A 15,910-nucleotide genomic window follows, 5' to 3' on the forward strand; every position below is an offset into this window, starting at 1 on the left:
AGATTGAAATAGCATAATTTTCCAAACTGTTGAAGGTTCTTTGACCATTTTCCACAAGTTAATATGACCTTAGATTCAAAATCAGTGGACATATACTTCAAATTTTGCCAGTGGTAGTACTGATGACTTTTCATTCATCTACTCATATTCTCTTCCATCCTTAACTGACCATTCAGCTACTTTCATTTGAAAGGTATACAGCATGTGAACTTGGAATAGAACAGTTAATGGATCACAGGGGTCCAGATCCATAAACCTTGGCTTCATTATGACCTTGTTTTTACCTTTATTTACCAGTTTGCTAACTCATTCGTTGACAAAATATACTGTTTTTCGATAAGAAATGGAATACTCAGTAATTCAATTTAACCACCTGCATATTTTCATAATGTAATTATTGTGAGAAAGAGGACAAATTGGCCTTAATCTTTAGGGTAGTGTTGTCTGTCCTTGAAGCTCTCTTCAAGATGTCTTCCATACAAGAAAACAAGCAAAAACATAAAATATATAATGCCAAAATTATATTTTTGGTGATGAATAAGGTAGACTATTCCTAAAATTTTTGTTGGGATGAAAGGAGTAGTTTACATTCTATATCATCTAGCAAGACATACTTCCTTATAAATTGCCTTTAAATATCTTTGTTCAGACTTTCCTGTTCCACATCTCTACATTGTGCTTTTCTTGTTTCTCCCCCAAACAACCTGCCTTCTCTGCCTCTTCAAACTCCTCAGTACTTCTTGCTCATACCCGCTCTACAAATTCTTACAGTTTTTCCAGGCAAAATTCTTAACCTTTCTATGAAATTCTTTAAACTCCTTCCCAGCAAGATCAAAGTTAGCCTAAACTAAGACTACTAAACGCTACTGGGAGACTCAGTTCATCTTGTTATAATAAACTAGCGTTAAATTGTGATTCCTATTTCCAACGATATTGCTAAATTTAATACAATTTGTTTTGTTGAGCATGTACAACAAATATCATGGTCAAGTTATTATTAATGGTTCAATGTATAGGTCTGTATGGGCAATTTTAATTTTTATTCTTGTTTGTGTTTATTTAAGTTTTTATATATTCATTTGTCTCGAAAATTTTTTATACAAAAGATGTTAAGATGGGATTAATTTTTAAGAGAATGATTCACAGTAGGATTCCATTGAATGAAATATTTTAGTTTTACATATAAAGAATAATATTTGCTTTATAAGATTTAGTATATGCAAGACTTTCAGAGGTATCTATATAAGGGTTACAGAAGACATCTTAAAGAGATGAAATTTAGACTGATTAGTGGAAATACCTCTCTGAGTTAGTGGTAAGAGATGATAACAGTATATTTGAAAAGCAATTCTACTTGGGGTTCATGAGACCATCTTTCATTTAATAACCAAGCTAGAATTTTTTCCTTTCCCCTTCTTTGCAGTATCCCAGCCTCCTCCTCTTCTACCCATGCATGCCACTTCCATCATGAGGTGGAAAGAGTCGTTACTGTGATTCCCATCATCTTGGAGGCCGGGAGGGTTTACTTACCCACCTGACCTTTTTTCTGGTATATGACATTTGAAACACTCTTGTCTTCTTGAAACATTTAGAAAATTGTAATAATGGCACTCAGTCCTCATCTTTCCTAAGGTTTTCTTTGTCCCTTAGTGTATGTATGTATGTGTATATATATATATATATATATATATATATATATATATATATATATATATATAATGTATTTAAAATCTCTTTATTTTTCTCTTAAATCACAGCATCTCAGTGTTTGCTTGAACTTGGGCACTGTATATAAGTTGAGACTTTATGTGTGTGTGTGTGTGTTCAGGCGCCTTTTTAAGCACAGATCATGATTTTGCATTCCCCATTGGTCTAATTTGTTACCCAGCTGGTGTTGCTCAGTGGTTGAGCATTGACCTATGAACCAGGAGGTCATGGTTTGATTCCTGGTGAGAGCACATGCCCGGCATTGCCGGCTGAATCCCCGGTTGGGTGGGTGCAGGAGGCAGCCAATCAGTGATTCTCTCTCATCATCATTATTTCTCTCCCTCTCTCTTCCTCTCTGAAATCAATAAAAAATATATTTTAAAAATCATCCTATATAATAAAAGCCTAATAGGTTAAGTGTCCAACTGTTAGTTCAACCATTCGACCAGTTGCTATGATGCGCACTGACCACGAGGGGTCAGTAGGTTAGCTTGCTGATGGGGTCCAGCCGATCGGGACTGGGCGAGACGGGCCGGACACGCCTTGGAGCCCTCCCACAGTTCCTTCCCGGCCCTAATTGTGCACCGGTGAGGTCCCTCGGCCTGGCCTTCACCCTCTCACAATCCGGGACCCCTTGGGGGATGTCCGAGAGCCAGTTTCGGCCCAATCCCCGCAGGCCAGGCTGAGGGACCCCACTGGTGCCAAACCCGTGCACCGGGCCTCTAGTTATTTATAAGTAGAAAGAATAAACATATAAATACAGCCAGAAAAAAAAATTAAAGACATATAAATGGCTCTTTCAAAAGATTAAGGGCAGAATGTAATTAGGTATTATGTAAGTAGCAGTCTTAAGTAGGAATATACAATATATTTAATCACCAGAAAAGACTTTAACTGTAAAGTCAGACTTTTATACATTGTCTTTGGAAATATTTTTCCATTTGGCCTTAAAGGTTATATTTTCTTTACCTAGCATTCTGACCTTTATCATCTCTTAAACAATAAAATGACAATCTAACCTCCCTCTGTTTTGTTTTTTTCTTCTTTTCCTTTGCTTTAGTTTTTTGCATATTGTCCTTAAATGAGGTGAGAGTGAAGAGATTAGAGCCATCTCTGGAGAACATCTTTACCCCATTCCCCTGGAAGCTAACCTCAGGAGCACTAACTTGACCCTATCTGTTTTGAGGACTCATTATGAACAAAGAAGTCTCCCAGGTAAGAATTGTAGCTCTGTTTTTAAAGAGCTTCATCTCTACAAAAGTATGGAGAAAATGACTACCTGTTGACTCTTATTTTTATGGAAATATATATGATCTGAGAAGCTTCAAGGTTATCATAAAACATGTACTGACATTTCTAATTGAAAATGTTCAAAAAGTTTTAGATTACACTTTATAAACTGCTTCAATGCACATTGAAATTAATATAGGCTTCAATAAGGGAATGTTATATAAGTACCTGGACTTTATGAAAGAGAAAGGGAGGAAAAAAATAGAATAATCTAGTGATTAAAGTCTGGCCTAGTTTTCTTATTCTTTAACTCGGTGTTCAGTGAGTGCGTCTGAGAAAGTCTTTATTTTCTTTATGTCACAATGAAAATTTTTATCTTTTCTATTTCCCCTTAACATTTATTAAAAACATTTTTAAAACTGCGAAACAATTCCAAGATTGATAAACTGAACACCTCTATATCATTACCCAGATTCACCAATTGTAAACATGTGTTATGTTTGCTTTATCTCTCTGTATTTTACTACTTCTGCTCCTCCACCACTATTATGGTGATAACTAGTAGCCCGTTTGCACGAAGATTCGTGCAATAGACCTTCATTCACCTGGCTGCCTGCACCAGTTTTCTGCCGGCACCGGGGACCCAGGCCTTGGCTGTGGCCACCGCCTTCTGCCTTTTTCAGGGTCGGGGCTTGGCCCCGGGCAGTGGCCTTGGGCTCGGCCGCACCCAACATCCCTGCTAAGGATCGTAGGAGCCGACCCCCAGTGGTTTCCTGCGATCCGTGCAGGCTGCCCGCTGGTGCCCAAGGCCGGGAAAGCCTCCGCCCCAGGCTGTCCTGGCCTTGGGCTCGCTGCACCCAGCGTCCCTGCTACCGATCGCAGGAGCTGACCCCCAGTGGTTTCCTGCGATCGGTGCAGGCTCCCCACTGGTGCCCAAGGCCGGGAAAGCCTTGGGCGGGCGGCTTTCCCGGCCTTGGGCTCGGCCGCACCCAGCGTCCCTGCTACGGATCGTAGGAGCCGACCCCCTGGTCGTTGCCTGCGATCCGTGCAGGCTCCCTGCTGGTGCCCAAGGCCGGGAAAGCCTCCACCCCGAGGCTTTCCCAGCCTTGGGCTCCGCCACACCCCAACGTCCCTGCAATGGTTTCCTGGTGGGCGTGGCTCGGTTGGTGGGCGTGGCTTGGGCGTAGCGAAGGTGCGGTCAATTTGCATATTTGTCTATTATAAGGTAAGACGATGAAGAATCATCTGAGAGTAAGTTGTAGACATTTATGATCTTTCACTCCTAAATGTTCATTATTTGTCTCCTACTTAACCACAGCATAACCACATTCAAGAAACATAACATTTTTATTATTATATCTAACTAGAGGCCTGGTGCACGAAATTTGTGCATGGGTAGGGTCCCTAGGCCTGGCCGGTGATCAGGGCTGATATGTGGGGTGACCAGTGGGACATTCAGGGAGCCCCCACTGGCACCCGCCTTGGCTGGCCTGGTGCTGCCCACTCGCCAGTCCAACCCCCTGCTGCTACCACCGCTGGTAGCCTCCCTCTGCAGAGCAATCAGTGGGGGGCTCGGGCGGGGGGCCCTGCTTGCACCCACCTTGGCTGGCCTGGGGCCTGTGAGCTGGGGGCAGCTCCTGCGTTGAGCATCTGCCCGGGGTGGTCAGTGCGCATCATAGCGACTGGTTGTTCCGCTGGTACTTTTGCTGTTCGGTTGATTTTTTATTTTATTTTATTTTGCATATTAGGCTTTTATTATATAGGATATACAGTCCATATTAAAATTTTATTAGTTGTCTGATCCAGAATCACACACTGCATAGTTGTCACATCTCTTTGATTCCTTTTACCTGGAATAGTTTATCAGCTTTTCTTTGTCTCCCGTGATATCGATGTTTTGGAAGAGTCCAGGCCAGCTCTTTTGGACAGCGGCACTCATTTTGAGCCTGTCTCTTTCCATCTATGCTCCTTTCTAAAGAGACTATGCTATGGGACTTTAGAGATTCATGGATTTGGTACTAAGAACCTTATATGGAGAACAAAGCCTATAACTATATCTTCAGGGGAAAATTTGTCAAAACATAGTAAGAGCTCAAAATTTCAGAAGGTAGACCCTAAAGATGATTTGAATAATATTGAAAGGAATTTTGTGTGTTTATTCGTAAGTATACATACAATTTTAGAATCTAAGATTTATATATTTTTGGACAAAAATTAAGGTTTTACAAGGTAGAACTTTTTGAATTTGAAGGAATAGCGCATTTACATTTTAAGGTGATTCACATCTTACAGGAAATAATTGGATTTATATTATGACCATAAAAGATAAGTCAGGATTATTAATATGGTCAATTTTATTTCTTTCCATGTTATGTTTGGACCAAGATTGAAAAGATTCTCTGTTCATGTGTTTGGGAACCTTGTAAATACCTCCCAGGGTTTTTAGATGTGGTATAATTTGTCAGCATTTTAGTGTAGAGGCAAAAGCAAAACATGGGAATCTATAGTTAGCTTTCCTACTTATCAATTACTGGAGGCCCAATGCATGAAGATTCGTGCAAGAACGGGTCTTCCTTCCCCTGGCTGCCGGCACCGCCTTCTCTCTGGCTGAAGCCGCCTTTTCGCTCTGACCCGGAGCCACCTTTCTGCCTTCCCACACTGCCCAGAGGCCCGGAGTGGCTGGGGCGGTGTGGAATGCCCCCGACTGCTCGGCGCCTGCATGTGCAAATTAACCCGCCATCTTTGTTGGGTTGATTTGCATACTCCTGGTTGGCTGGTGGGTGTCACGAAGGTACGGTCAATTTGCATCTTACTCTTTTATTATTGTAGATGTGACTGTAGGTTAGTTATATAAGTTAAAGCATAGCCAGTTTCTAGAACCAAGTTACCTAAGAATGATTTTTACCACTGCCACTTATGATGTTGGGCAGATTAAGTAACCCCTCCATGCCTCAGATTTCTTATCTCTGAAATGGATTATAATGTTACCTATCTCATATTTTATGAGTAAATTAAATTAGTAAGGTTTATGAGTACATAAAATAAGCTAGATGCTTAGAACAGTGATTGGCAAATAGTAAGTCCAAAAAAGTGTTAGTCATCATCATTGTCATCACCATCAGACCATAGTTTCTTTATTAGTCAGATAAAACTGTTGAACTCAGTCAGTGCATCTGTGAAGTGGAGGTAATAATAATATACACTTCATAGGGCAGTTGTGATGAATAAATGAGTTAATACATATAAAACACATAAAAATCTATATTACATTGTCACATCCTTTAATTAAATGCATATTCATGGGGTTACATTTTTGTGAACCTTTCTGTTATTTTGTTCCTCTCGAATTCTTCGTTACTACTGATTTTATACAGCAAAAGTGGGAATAGACAAGATAGGCATTTTGTATATTCTAAGTGGTTTATATAGTCAAAAGGTTTGAGAAGCACTATACTAGCTGATAATTGCTAGGGTGCCTTATTCTGAAATTTTATAAATCTTAGTTTCTGGTTTAATTTATAAGCATTGTTTTCATACTTATTCTGTTGAGAACACTGGAAAGTGAAATTTGAGTTTTACTGGTTTGGAGTTAGTCTTTAGTTGGATATTGCACTGGAAGAGTTATAACGAGATAAATTCATATGATCATTGAGCAGATATTGATGCTCTTTAACCAGTTATTCACATGGAATGCTTGGAGAAATTTTTTTCATTTTTCAATAGGTATCAATAATGTGTTTGCCAAATATATTTTGAATCAAGTGATGTGGCTTAAGTTTCAAGCAGGGCTTTTAAAAATGCACTATCTTTATATAAATTTGGGCAATGAAGGTTATATGTAGACTAGAGGCCTGGTGCACGAAATTCATGCACTTCGAAGGGGGGTCCCCTCAGCCTGGCCTGCACCCTCTCACAGTACGGGAGCCCTGCAATTGGTCACCCCACAGAGGGAGGCCCTGCCCACCCACTGCAGTGCTGCTGGCCAGGTAGCCTGGGCCTCCCTCTGCAGGGTGATCAATTGCGGGGCTCCACGATCGATCACCCCAAAGAGGTAGGCCCCACCCACCCGGCCGGGGCTCCGCGATGGATTGCCCCTGCAGAGGGAAGCCCAGGCTACCCGTTGCAGTGCCACCAGCTGGGTAGCCTGGGCCTCCCTCTTTGGGGAGATTGATCACAGAGCTCCCCCATCAATTGCCCCAAAGAGGTAGGCCCTTCCCACCCGGCTGGGGCTCCACGATGGATTGCCCCCACAGAGGGAGGCCCCACCCACCTGCCACAGCACCGCCATGCGGTAGCCTGGGCCTTCCACTACAGGGCGATCGATCACACCCCACAGAGGGAGGCCCCGCCCACCCGCCACAGCAGCGCCATGCGGTAGCCTGGGCCTTCCTCTACAGGGCGATCGATCACACCCCACAGAGGGAGGCCCCGCCCACCTGCCGCAGCCCACCAGTTGGTGGCCTGGGCCTCTCTTTTTGGGGTGATCTTGGAGCCCCCCAATTGATTGCCCCACCAGCCGGTGTTCTGGGCCTCCCTCTGCGGGATGATCATGGGACGATGGCGGCGCCCCCGACCAATCACATCGCACCTGCCTTGGCTGGCCTGCTGCAGTTAAATATTTCACCCTTTGTTCTCCCTGCATGATCTACAATAATAATCTGCTCCGTGTTGATATTTACTGCTGTGTTGCTGACAATTACCTGAAAGAGAAGTTGGGCTTCTTCACTGGGCTGGAAAAAGTTTAGCTACATCAGAAAGCAGGTCTAATTAAGCAAGTTTATTGTATATGTATAAAAGGCTACGTTGACGCATATGTGCGATACATATAAAGCTCTCGTTGGTGCCAATCACACGCATGTGTTTCAATTTGTCATTGTCGATTGTGAATTTGGTTGACACTTCTATTATAGAGAAAGGGCCAATCGCGATATTAAAATATTTCTTCTAATTAATTTCCTCTCAATGTGCACAAATCTGTGCACCAAGCCACTAGTGTATGTATAATTACCCAATGTTATTTAAGAGAACTGTAATCATTTAATGAGATTCATAGATTTATAAGAAAATGTTGAAGGTATGTTTGTTTTAATAAGATAGCTGCACAAATATGTATGTTGTATTCTGTTTTTCCACAGTAACAAATTAATACCAGTAGGAGTATTTTACCAAGGCAAATGCATATGTTTTAATCTTTAAAAAGTTATCTTTTAAATAAAATTAATGTGAGAAACTTAAAATGTTAACTTTGTAAAACTGATACGATTTTTTTCTTCATCCTATATATTTAATTGGAAACCAAAAATAAACTTTTACAGTTTCCAAACTTATTCTCTTTCCATTTAGAAAAAAATTAGCACATAGAAAAAAAGCTTATTTTTAAAGAAAATATATATATTTTTTTTTATTGATTTCAGAGAGGAAGGGAGAGGGAGAGAGAGAGAGAAACATCAATGATGAGAGAGACTCATTGATTGGCCACCCCCTGCAGGTGACACTCTATCCACTGAGCCAACTGTAGAATAAGTTTTAATAATAAACAGATTCATTAAATACATTGTTTTAAATATTACATAGTTAAGTTATCCAATTCTTCATAATGTCTTTATTAGCATAATAAATTTAAAAGACTGCACAGGGTTTTCTTTTATAGAAACCCCTAAGAAAAATTTGATATTTTATAAAATCAATGAAATAAATAAAATGCCTTCATTTTTAAGAATTCATTGCTTTAAATCTATTTCTTTGCCTTTGCTTTCTATCTCTGACCATAATGGTTGAGATATTGGCAGAAGTTTGTGGGGGTGGGGCTAGGGATAGCCAACATCTGAATTTTGGTCCCGTGCTTTGTGGATTCTGAGATAATTTTTGTTTCCAATGTTTAAAGAAATCCTTGTTCAGTCATTAGCCCAAAAATATCTGTTTTAATATGAAATTAGGAGGCATGCAAGGAAACCAAAATCATGGGAAAAATAGCAATTAATAGAAACTGTCTTTAAGGAAGTCCAGGCATTGTACTGATTAAACAAAGAAGAAAAGTTGGAAGATGTTGGAGTTCATCAAAATTAAAAACTTTTATTTATCAAAAGACACTATAAAGAAAGTGAAAAGATAAATCACAGAATGAAAGTAAATATTTGCAAATCATATATCTAATAGAGGTTTAGTACCCAAATATAAAAAACTTTTATGACTCAACAATAAAAAGACAAGAAACCCAATTTTTAAAAAATAGGCAAAGGACTTGAATAGATATTTCTCCAAAGAACATATGCAAGTGACCAATGTCATCAGTGATTAGGGAAGTGTAAAGATATCATTTCACACCCACTAGAATAGATATAATAAAAATAAAATTGCAAAACTGAAAGTAACTTTTGGTGAGAAGGTGGAGAAATTGGAATGCTTGTACATTGCTGGTGAGAATTTAAGATGGTACAACCATTATGGAGACAGTTTGGCAGTTCCTCAAAAAGTTAAGAGAGTTACAGTATGACCTAGTAGTTCCACTCCTAGGTATATACTTAAGAGAATTGAAAACATGTTCACACAAAAAATTTGCATTTAAGTGTTTACAATAGTATTATTGATAAATAGCCCCCAAATGGAAAAAATTAAATGACCATCAACTGATGATTACAAAAACAAAATGTGGTATATCAAACAATGGAAATTTAATCATAAAAAAGGACAATAAAATTGTCGAAATCCCCATCCTTTCTTAACAAGAGAAAGATTTCAATTGTCATTTAAATGAAAAGAGAAAATTGGAAACTTCTTTCAGAGAACTGCAGGTGTCTGAAGACTCTTGTTTGAGAAAAATTTCTCATCCATAGTCCGTGTTATCCATTGTGCCACTGGACCCTTGAGAAACATTTTCTTTTTTAAAAAACTCAGCTGTCAAAATGACCTATTGTTAGAGTTGTTTATTAACTGTTATTTACTTTTCAAATTATGCTGTTGTCAGCTAAATCTGGGAGATGAGTAACAAATTTCTTATGTGGAAATGTATAAATCAACTGGAATACAAAGCACTGACCTATTTCTTCAGCCTCCCCTATTTGGTTTAGTCTGGTCCATTTGAACCGAGATAGATGTGGTTTCTAGTTCCTAAAACTGCTCTCTAGAGATTGCATGAGATTGGGTATAATTTAGCAAGTCTTTTTAAATCAACAGGGTACTTTTACTTAGAAACCTTACCTCTTTTTAAAAGGTGATATGCAAATTGGTTTCCTGAAACCAACATTTCTTAATGAACCTTATTTAAGTACCCTAACTGCCAAATATAAAACCATTCCACAAAAAGAACGGCTATAATAGTTTCCACTCATCAGAGGTTTTGCATTCCACTATCTGTTTGTTGTTGTGTAAATAGAAAGTAGTTCATACCAGAATCATCAGCAAATTGTTGGTGACTCTCTCCCAGCTTCTTACTATTGGCTCTTATTTTGGTAGGCCTGCCTGTCTGGCTGCTCTTGAATTGTTGTCTGATGACTCCTGAGTCCCAGAATCTTAGATAAATTTAGCAAATATCAATAGCCAGTAGTCTGAGGGTAGTTCATTATGGGGAATCTCCTTTTTTAAATTTAATGTTATTTTTTTATATATTTCTTTATTGATTTCAGAGAGGAAGAGAGAAGCAGAGAGAGAGAGAGAGAGAGAGAGAGAGAGAGAGAGAGAGAGAGACATCAATGATGAGAGAGAATCATTGATCAGCTGCCTCCTGCACACCCCCTACTGGGGATTGAGGTTGCAACCCAGGCATCTGCCCTTGGCCGGAATCGAACCTGTGACCCTTCAGTCTGCAGGCTGACGCTCTATCCACTGAACCAAGCTGGCTAGGGCAGGAATCTCCTTTTAAATCCAGATTTATTTGTTGCTCAAAATTATCCAGTTTATGAGATTATATTATTTATGTTTACAGTTGTATACCTGTTAACACAGTGATGGGCAACCTTTTGAGCTTGGTGTGTCCAACTTCGCCAAAAAACTGAGCATAACTCGGGTAGTGTGTCACTTTGAGGAAAAAACATTATTTCGCAAATGTTTCATCCTCAGGAGCAGCAAATGTTTCATCCTCGGCATGCGGCCTCCTCAGCGGCCGCGTGTCATCAGAAATGGCTACGTGTGTCAGTGCTGACACGCGTGTCATAGGTTCGCCATCACTGCTGTAACAGGTCTTTGTGTCTCCATAGTACTATGAAATACAGTAGGCAGTTTCTGCAAAATAGTAGTTATTTACCTTTTCAAAATTAGAAGAGATGTTCTCTAATTTCTAAACCAGGAAGGTCAGGGTATGGTGTGTTTTTCCCCCATTGGAAGCAGGGGAACAAGGATTTCAATTGTCGGAAGAATTTACAGAGCATTATGAAAGATTCCAGAAAAGATTTAACCATAAAAAAATCTTAAATATTCTTTAAAAGTTTTAAATGTTGTATTAGTGACATAACTTAATCACTTGTAATTCATCATCCATCTTAGCATCTGTATCTTTTATGCATTATTTTAGATATTGGATATACAGTAAAAAGAGCAAGTAATTGGCTTTGAGCTTGCAATCTAGAAGAGAAGAGAAAGAAGAGAATTGTAATTTATAGCACACTATAGTAAGAAATACATGTCCATTTTCAGAGCCAGTAGAATTCCAGATGAGTAAATTCTCAGATTTTCTTCACTGTTTTATTTCTACTTTTGTTGAAAAGTTTAGAGTTGACGCTTTTTCATTATTATATATTTGCTAGAAGCCTGGTGCACGAAATTCATGCACGGGGGGAGGGTCCCCTCAGCCCAACCTGCACCTTCTCCAATCCTGGGGATCGTGCCTAAACCGGCAGTTGGACATTCCTCTCGCAACCCGGGACTGCTAGCTCCTAACTGCTCGCCTGCCTGCCTGATCGCCCCTAACTGCCCCCCCCCCCCCGCCAGCCTGATCACCCCTAACCACCTCTGCCTGCCAGCCTGATGGCCCCTAACTGCCCCCCTTACCGTCCTGCTCGCCCCCAACTGCCCCCCCCCCCGCCAGTCTGGTCACCCCCAACTGCCCCCCCCACCGGCCTGGTCACCCCTAACTGCCCCCCTGCTGGCCTGGTTGCCTTTTACTGCCCCCACTGCCAGCCTGGTCACCCCCAACTGCCTCCCTTGCCGGCCTGGTTGCCCCACACAGCCTGCTGTTCAGCCGTTTGGTCGTCCCTCACTAACTCCTCTGCTGGCCTGGTCGCCTCACGTAGCCTGCTGTTCGGTCGTTTCTCCAATTGTTTCGGTCGTGATGGCCCCTGGCTTTTTATATATTAGGATTGCATAACTTAATTTTTTGTATTAATAAAAATATTTACATTTTATTTCTGTGTGAAAATCAAATTAAGTGGCTTCTTTGCTTTGTGATATTTCGTTAACCTCATTTATATTTCTATGGATCTTTTCTTTTTAATCTTTACCTGAGGGTATTTTTCCCATTGATCTTTAGAGAAAGAGTGGAAAAGAGGTTAGAGGGAGGGAGGGAGAGAGAGAGAGGTACATGCCCTTTACTGGGAATTGAACCTGTGATCCTTCGATCCTTGGGCCAACCCTCTGTCCACTGAGCCAAACTGGTCAGGGCTTTCTATGGATCTTTGAAGGTAGCAGGCTTAATTACAGTAATGTGTTACTTAGCTGGATATTGTTTAATGTTGGGGTTTCAGAATGGACACTAATAAAACCATGTTGGGTCTTTTCGACATTTTTTTTAAAATATGTTTTTATTGATTTCAGCCTGGCCATCATGGCTCAGTGGTTGAGCGTCAACCTATGAACCAGAAGGTCAGGGTTTGAATCCTGGTCAGGGCACATGCCCAGGTTGCAGGCTCAATCCCCAGTATGGGGCGTGCAGGAGGCAATAACTCTCTCTCATCATTGATGTTCCTATTTCTCTCTCCCTCTCCCTTCCTCTCTGAAATCAATAAAAATATTTTTAAAGTTAAATATAAAATGAATATAAAAATAATTTCTCTGACTTTCATTTATACATTCAATTTTCAAAGTTACATATAAGTGTTAAAAAAAATCTCAGTATCTCTTTTATTCTAACAATATTTTAATCTTAATCTCTATGATTTCACAAAAGTATTATTAATTTTCTTTTACAGATACAGAAAAAAAGTATAGAAACACTAAATAGCTGAAGACTACTCTGGTTTTGTATAGATGTAGGTGTCTTTATGTTGGCTGTATTAATCTATTCATTGATTACAATGACTACAATGTTTAGATATTTGCTAACATAAGGGAGCTCCCTCCTCCCCTGTGGTTGGCAAGTTCATTAGGATAGATTTCTTATTGTTGTCCTTTCTTTTTAGGTGTGAAATTTTTCAACATGAGTGGCCTCGGGGACAGTTCATCTGACCCTGCTAACCCAGACTCACTTAAGAGAAAAGGATCGCCATGTGACACACTGGCATCAAGGTAGGAACACTCTTTTCTTGGTCTGTTTCTGGCAGAGCTGCTTTATCATTTTCATTGCCACTTTAAAGCTTTAGTTTCATCTACTCCAAGTTTACTGGCCTTCTTTGAGTCCTGCATCCTTACCAGGTTCTCTTCCTTCCTCAGCTCCCTTATAATGCTACTCCCTCAGTCCAGCTTGCTCCCTCTAGATTTCCTGTAGTCATCACATAGACATTCTACGATGCCAGCTTACCGTAGTCATTACTTCCTTAAAGGGAACCTTCTCTTTCTTCCTTAACTATTATGTCACATGTCTACCATTCATGTATCTGTCTCACATATATTTATAGCTTTGATCCATAATTTCAGATTTTACTAGTGTGTGTGACTATTTCATGAATCCCTGGCTTTTCCACTGCAAACTAAGCTGCCATTTGAACTCCTTATAGGTCCTTTAACTTGATATTTTCACTCTCACTTTACACCTTTGAAAGAGCTGGTGGGTTTTTCCTTTCAGGAAACCAGTCTTTCCCTACCACTTATCTGAATTTGCTCACCATTTTATCCCTAGTTCCTAACACAATGTATGGCTTATACATAGTAAATCATAAAGAGCATATGTTAGATAGACCTCAGGTATTGCCAGCCCTGTGTGTAGTCACCCTGGACAGGAGAGTTTCTCAGTAATTGTTGGGGTGAGATGTCCTGTGTCTCCTTCCTGTTACCGCTTCTCCATTCTTTAACTATTCAAAGAGAATGAGGAGTAAAGTGCTAATCTTAAAATGGTGGGTAGCTGTGCCTTCTGCTTGTTCAACATTTCCAATTCAACTCAACAGGTGTTTATTAAATGCCTGTTTTTCAACTGGCACCATGTGGGTGGTGTTATAAAGATATAAGTGAAGTGTGAGACATGTTTTCTGTCTTCAAGAAGCTTACCAATCTGGTCATGCCACTCATTCTTAAACCCTTCTGGGCTTCCCCTGGCCCTGCAAAAAATAATCATAATCAGAGTGATGATAACAGCTAACATTGATTGAGCTAATAGTATATGCCAGGAACTCTGCCCAGTATTTTATATATGCCATCGTCTTAATCCTGACAGAACCCTAGGAGGTAATGTCATTATCCCTGTTTTACAGATAAGGAAACTGAAGCTTAGAGAAATTAAATTAAGGGACATGTCCAGGGTTAGATAGCTAGTAAATGACAGAGGAAGGTTGAACTTGTCCTTTTAAGTAATATATCATGCCTTTTATCATGGCACCAAAGAGCCCGGTGGTCTGGCCAGGACCTCATCTCTTGCCCTTTTGGGTTCTTATATCTGTAGTTCAGCCATGTTGAAGTATTATAGGTCCTTTGACTTGATATTTTCACTCTCACTTTATGCCTTTGAAAGAGCTGGGGGTTCTTCTTTCAGGAAACCAGTCTTTCCCTACCACTAGGTTTAGACATCTCATTCCTAGGTCTAGGAGCCATCTGTATGCCCTTCTCTAGTATTACAGTCTTGTCAACATAGTATGATAATGGCCTGTCTCCTTTTCTGTTTTCTGGCTAATTGGAGGCTAAGTCTAACTTACTCCTGGATATAGTACATGATTATCTGGCACATAATGAGTATAGGAGCATTTGTTGAAAAAACTAGTAAGTTGAAGAAAAAAAGATACACGAGAAGTTAACTCACAGTCGCATTAACTAGCATGTATGCAATATAAATGGAAATGAAGTGGGTTAGTGAGAGGAGAAATGTAGGTGGCCCAAAGTGATAAAGAAAGCCTTCTTTTCCATTAAGGTAGAATTTTTTGTCATCTCCACCCCTCCTTCAATTTTGACTTTATTTTAATATATCTACTCTCGTTTTCTATCCTCGCTTATTAGTTACTTCATTTTGTGGTGATTTTCCTAGTCTCATTTTCAGGTCATTTTATAGACACTTCATTATTTCATTACTTTTAGCTTCTTGCTTCCTCTGTCACCTCTCTGTCTGCCTACCGTGCCCATTCTATCAATTTTATTTTTCTTTTTCTTTTTACCCTACAGTAGTTTCAAAGCATTTCAGTTTTACACAAAATTTAAAGTAAAGAACAGATTTGGGAGCCTCACCAAGTGAATCCAATTTACTTGTGTTGAAATGTAGACCCATAGATTTAAACAGATCAGTTCAGACTATAGACTGAACATGTTAATAAGTCTAATATTAATTAGTTTCTCTAACATAAAAAGCAGATGTGCTTTAAAACACTATCAGGTTGCTCAGCTGGAGTTCTCTAAAGCCTGTATATATCAAAATGTAGGTTATTCATTTTCTTCATGCCTACTTTTCAATGCCTTGGTGTGAAACCTGTCAAAATCTTGCTGCAAGTACTAACAGTGGAAGTTGTAAGAGTTTTACTAAGTAAAATGGGACTAATTCCTTAATAATGTAAGGTAAAAAAGACAAAGACAGAATGTGTGATTGTTATAGTTTTAAAATTTGATTTTGTTTTGAGATATGTACCATTTAGTGGTATTTTGTTTTATGTAAGTAAATACATTTGATGATTTGACTTGGTTCTTTTTGACT

At 39.7% G+C, this 15,910-nt stretch overlaps 1 protein-coding gene across 5 annotated transcripts in view; it reads left to right on the top strand.

Moving 5' to 3' along the window:
* Positions 1–15,910, top strand: part of NCOA1 (nuclear receptor coactivator 1) — a 161,202-nt gene that overhangs the window by 73,180 nt on the left and 72,112 nt on the right. For all 5 annotated transcript variants that reach the window (XM_079792378.1, XM_079792380.1, XM_079792381.1 and 2 more), the window contains exons 3-4: positions 2,768–2,922; positions 13,266–13,371. In XM_079792378.1, the coding sequence (XP_079648504.1) occupies positions 13,283–13,371 (89 nt within the window). In that variant the 5' untranslated portion in view covers positions 2,768–2,922; positions 13,266–13,282. The remainder of the gene's footprint in view (positions 1–2,767; positions 2,923–13,265; positions 13,372–15,910) is intronic.

Source organism: Cnephaeus nilssonii (assembly GCF_951640355.1).
Source record: "Cnephaeus nilssonii genome assembly, chromosome: 15".
In the NCBI taxonomy this organism is placed as follows: domain Eukaryota; kingdom Metazoa; phylum Chordata; class Mammalia; order Chiroptera; family Vespertilionidae; genus Cnephaeus; species Cnephaeus nilssonii.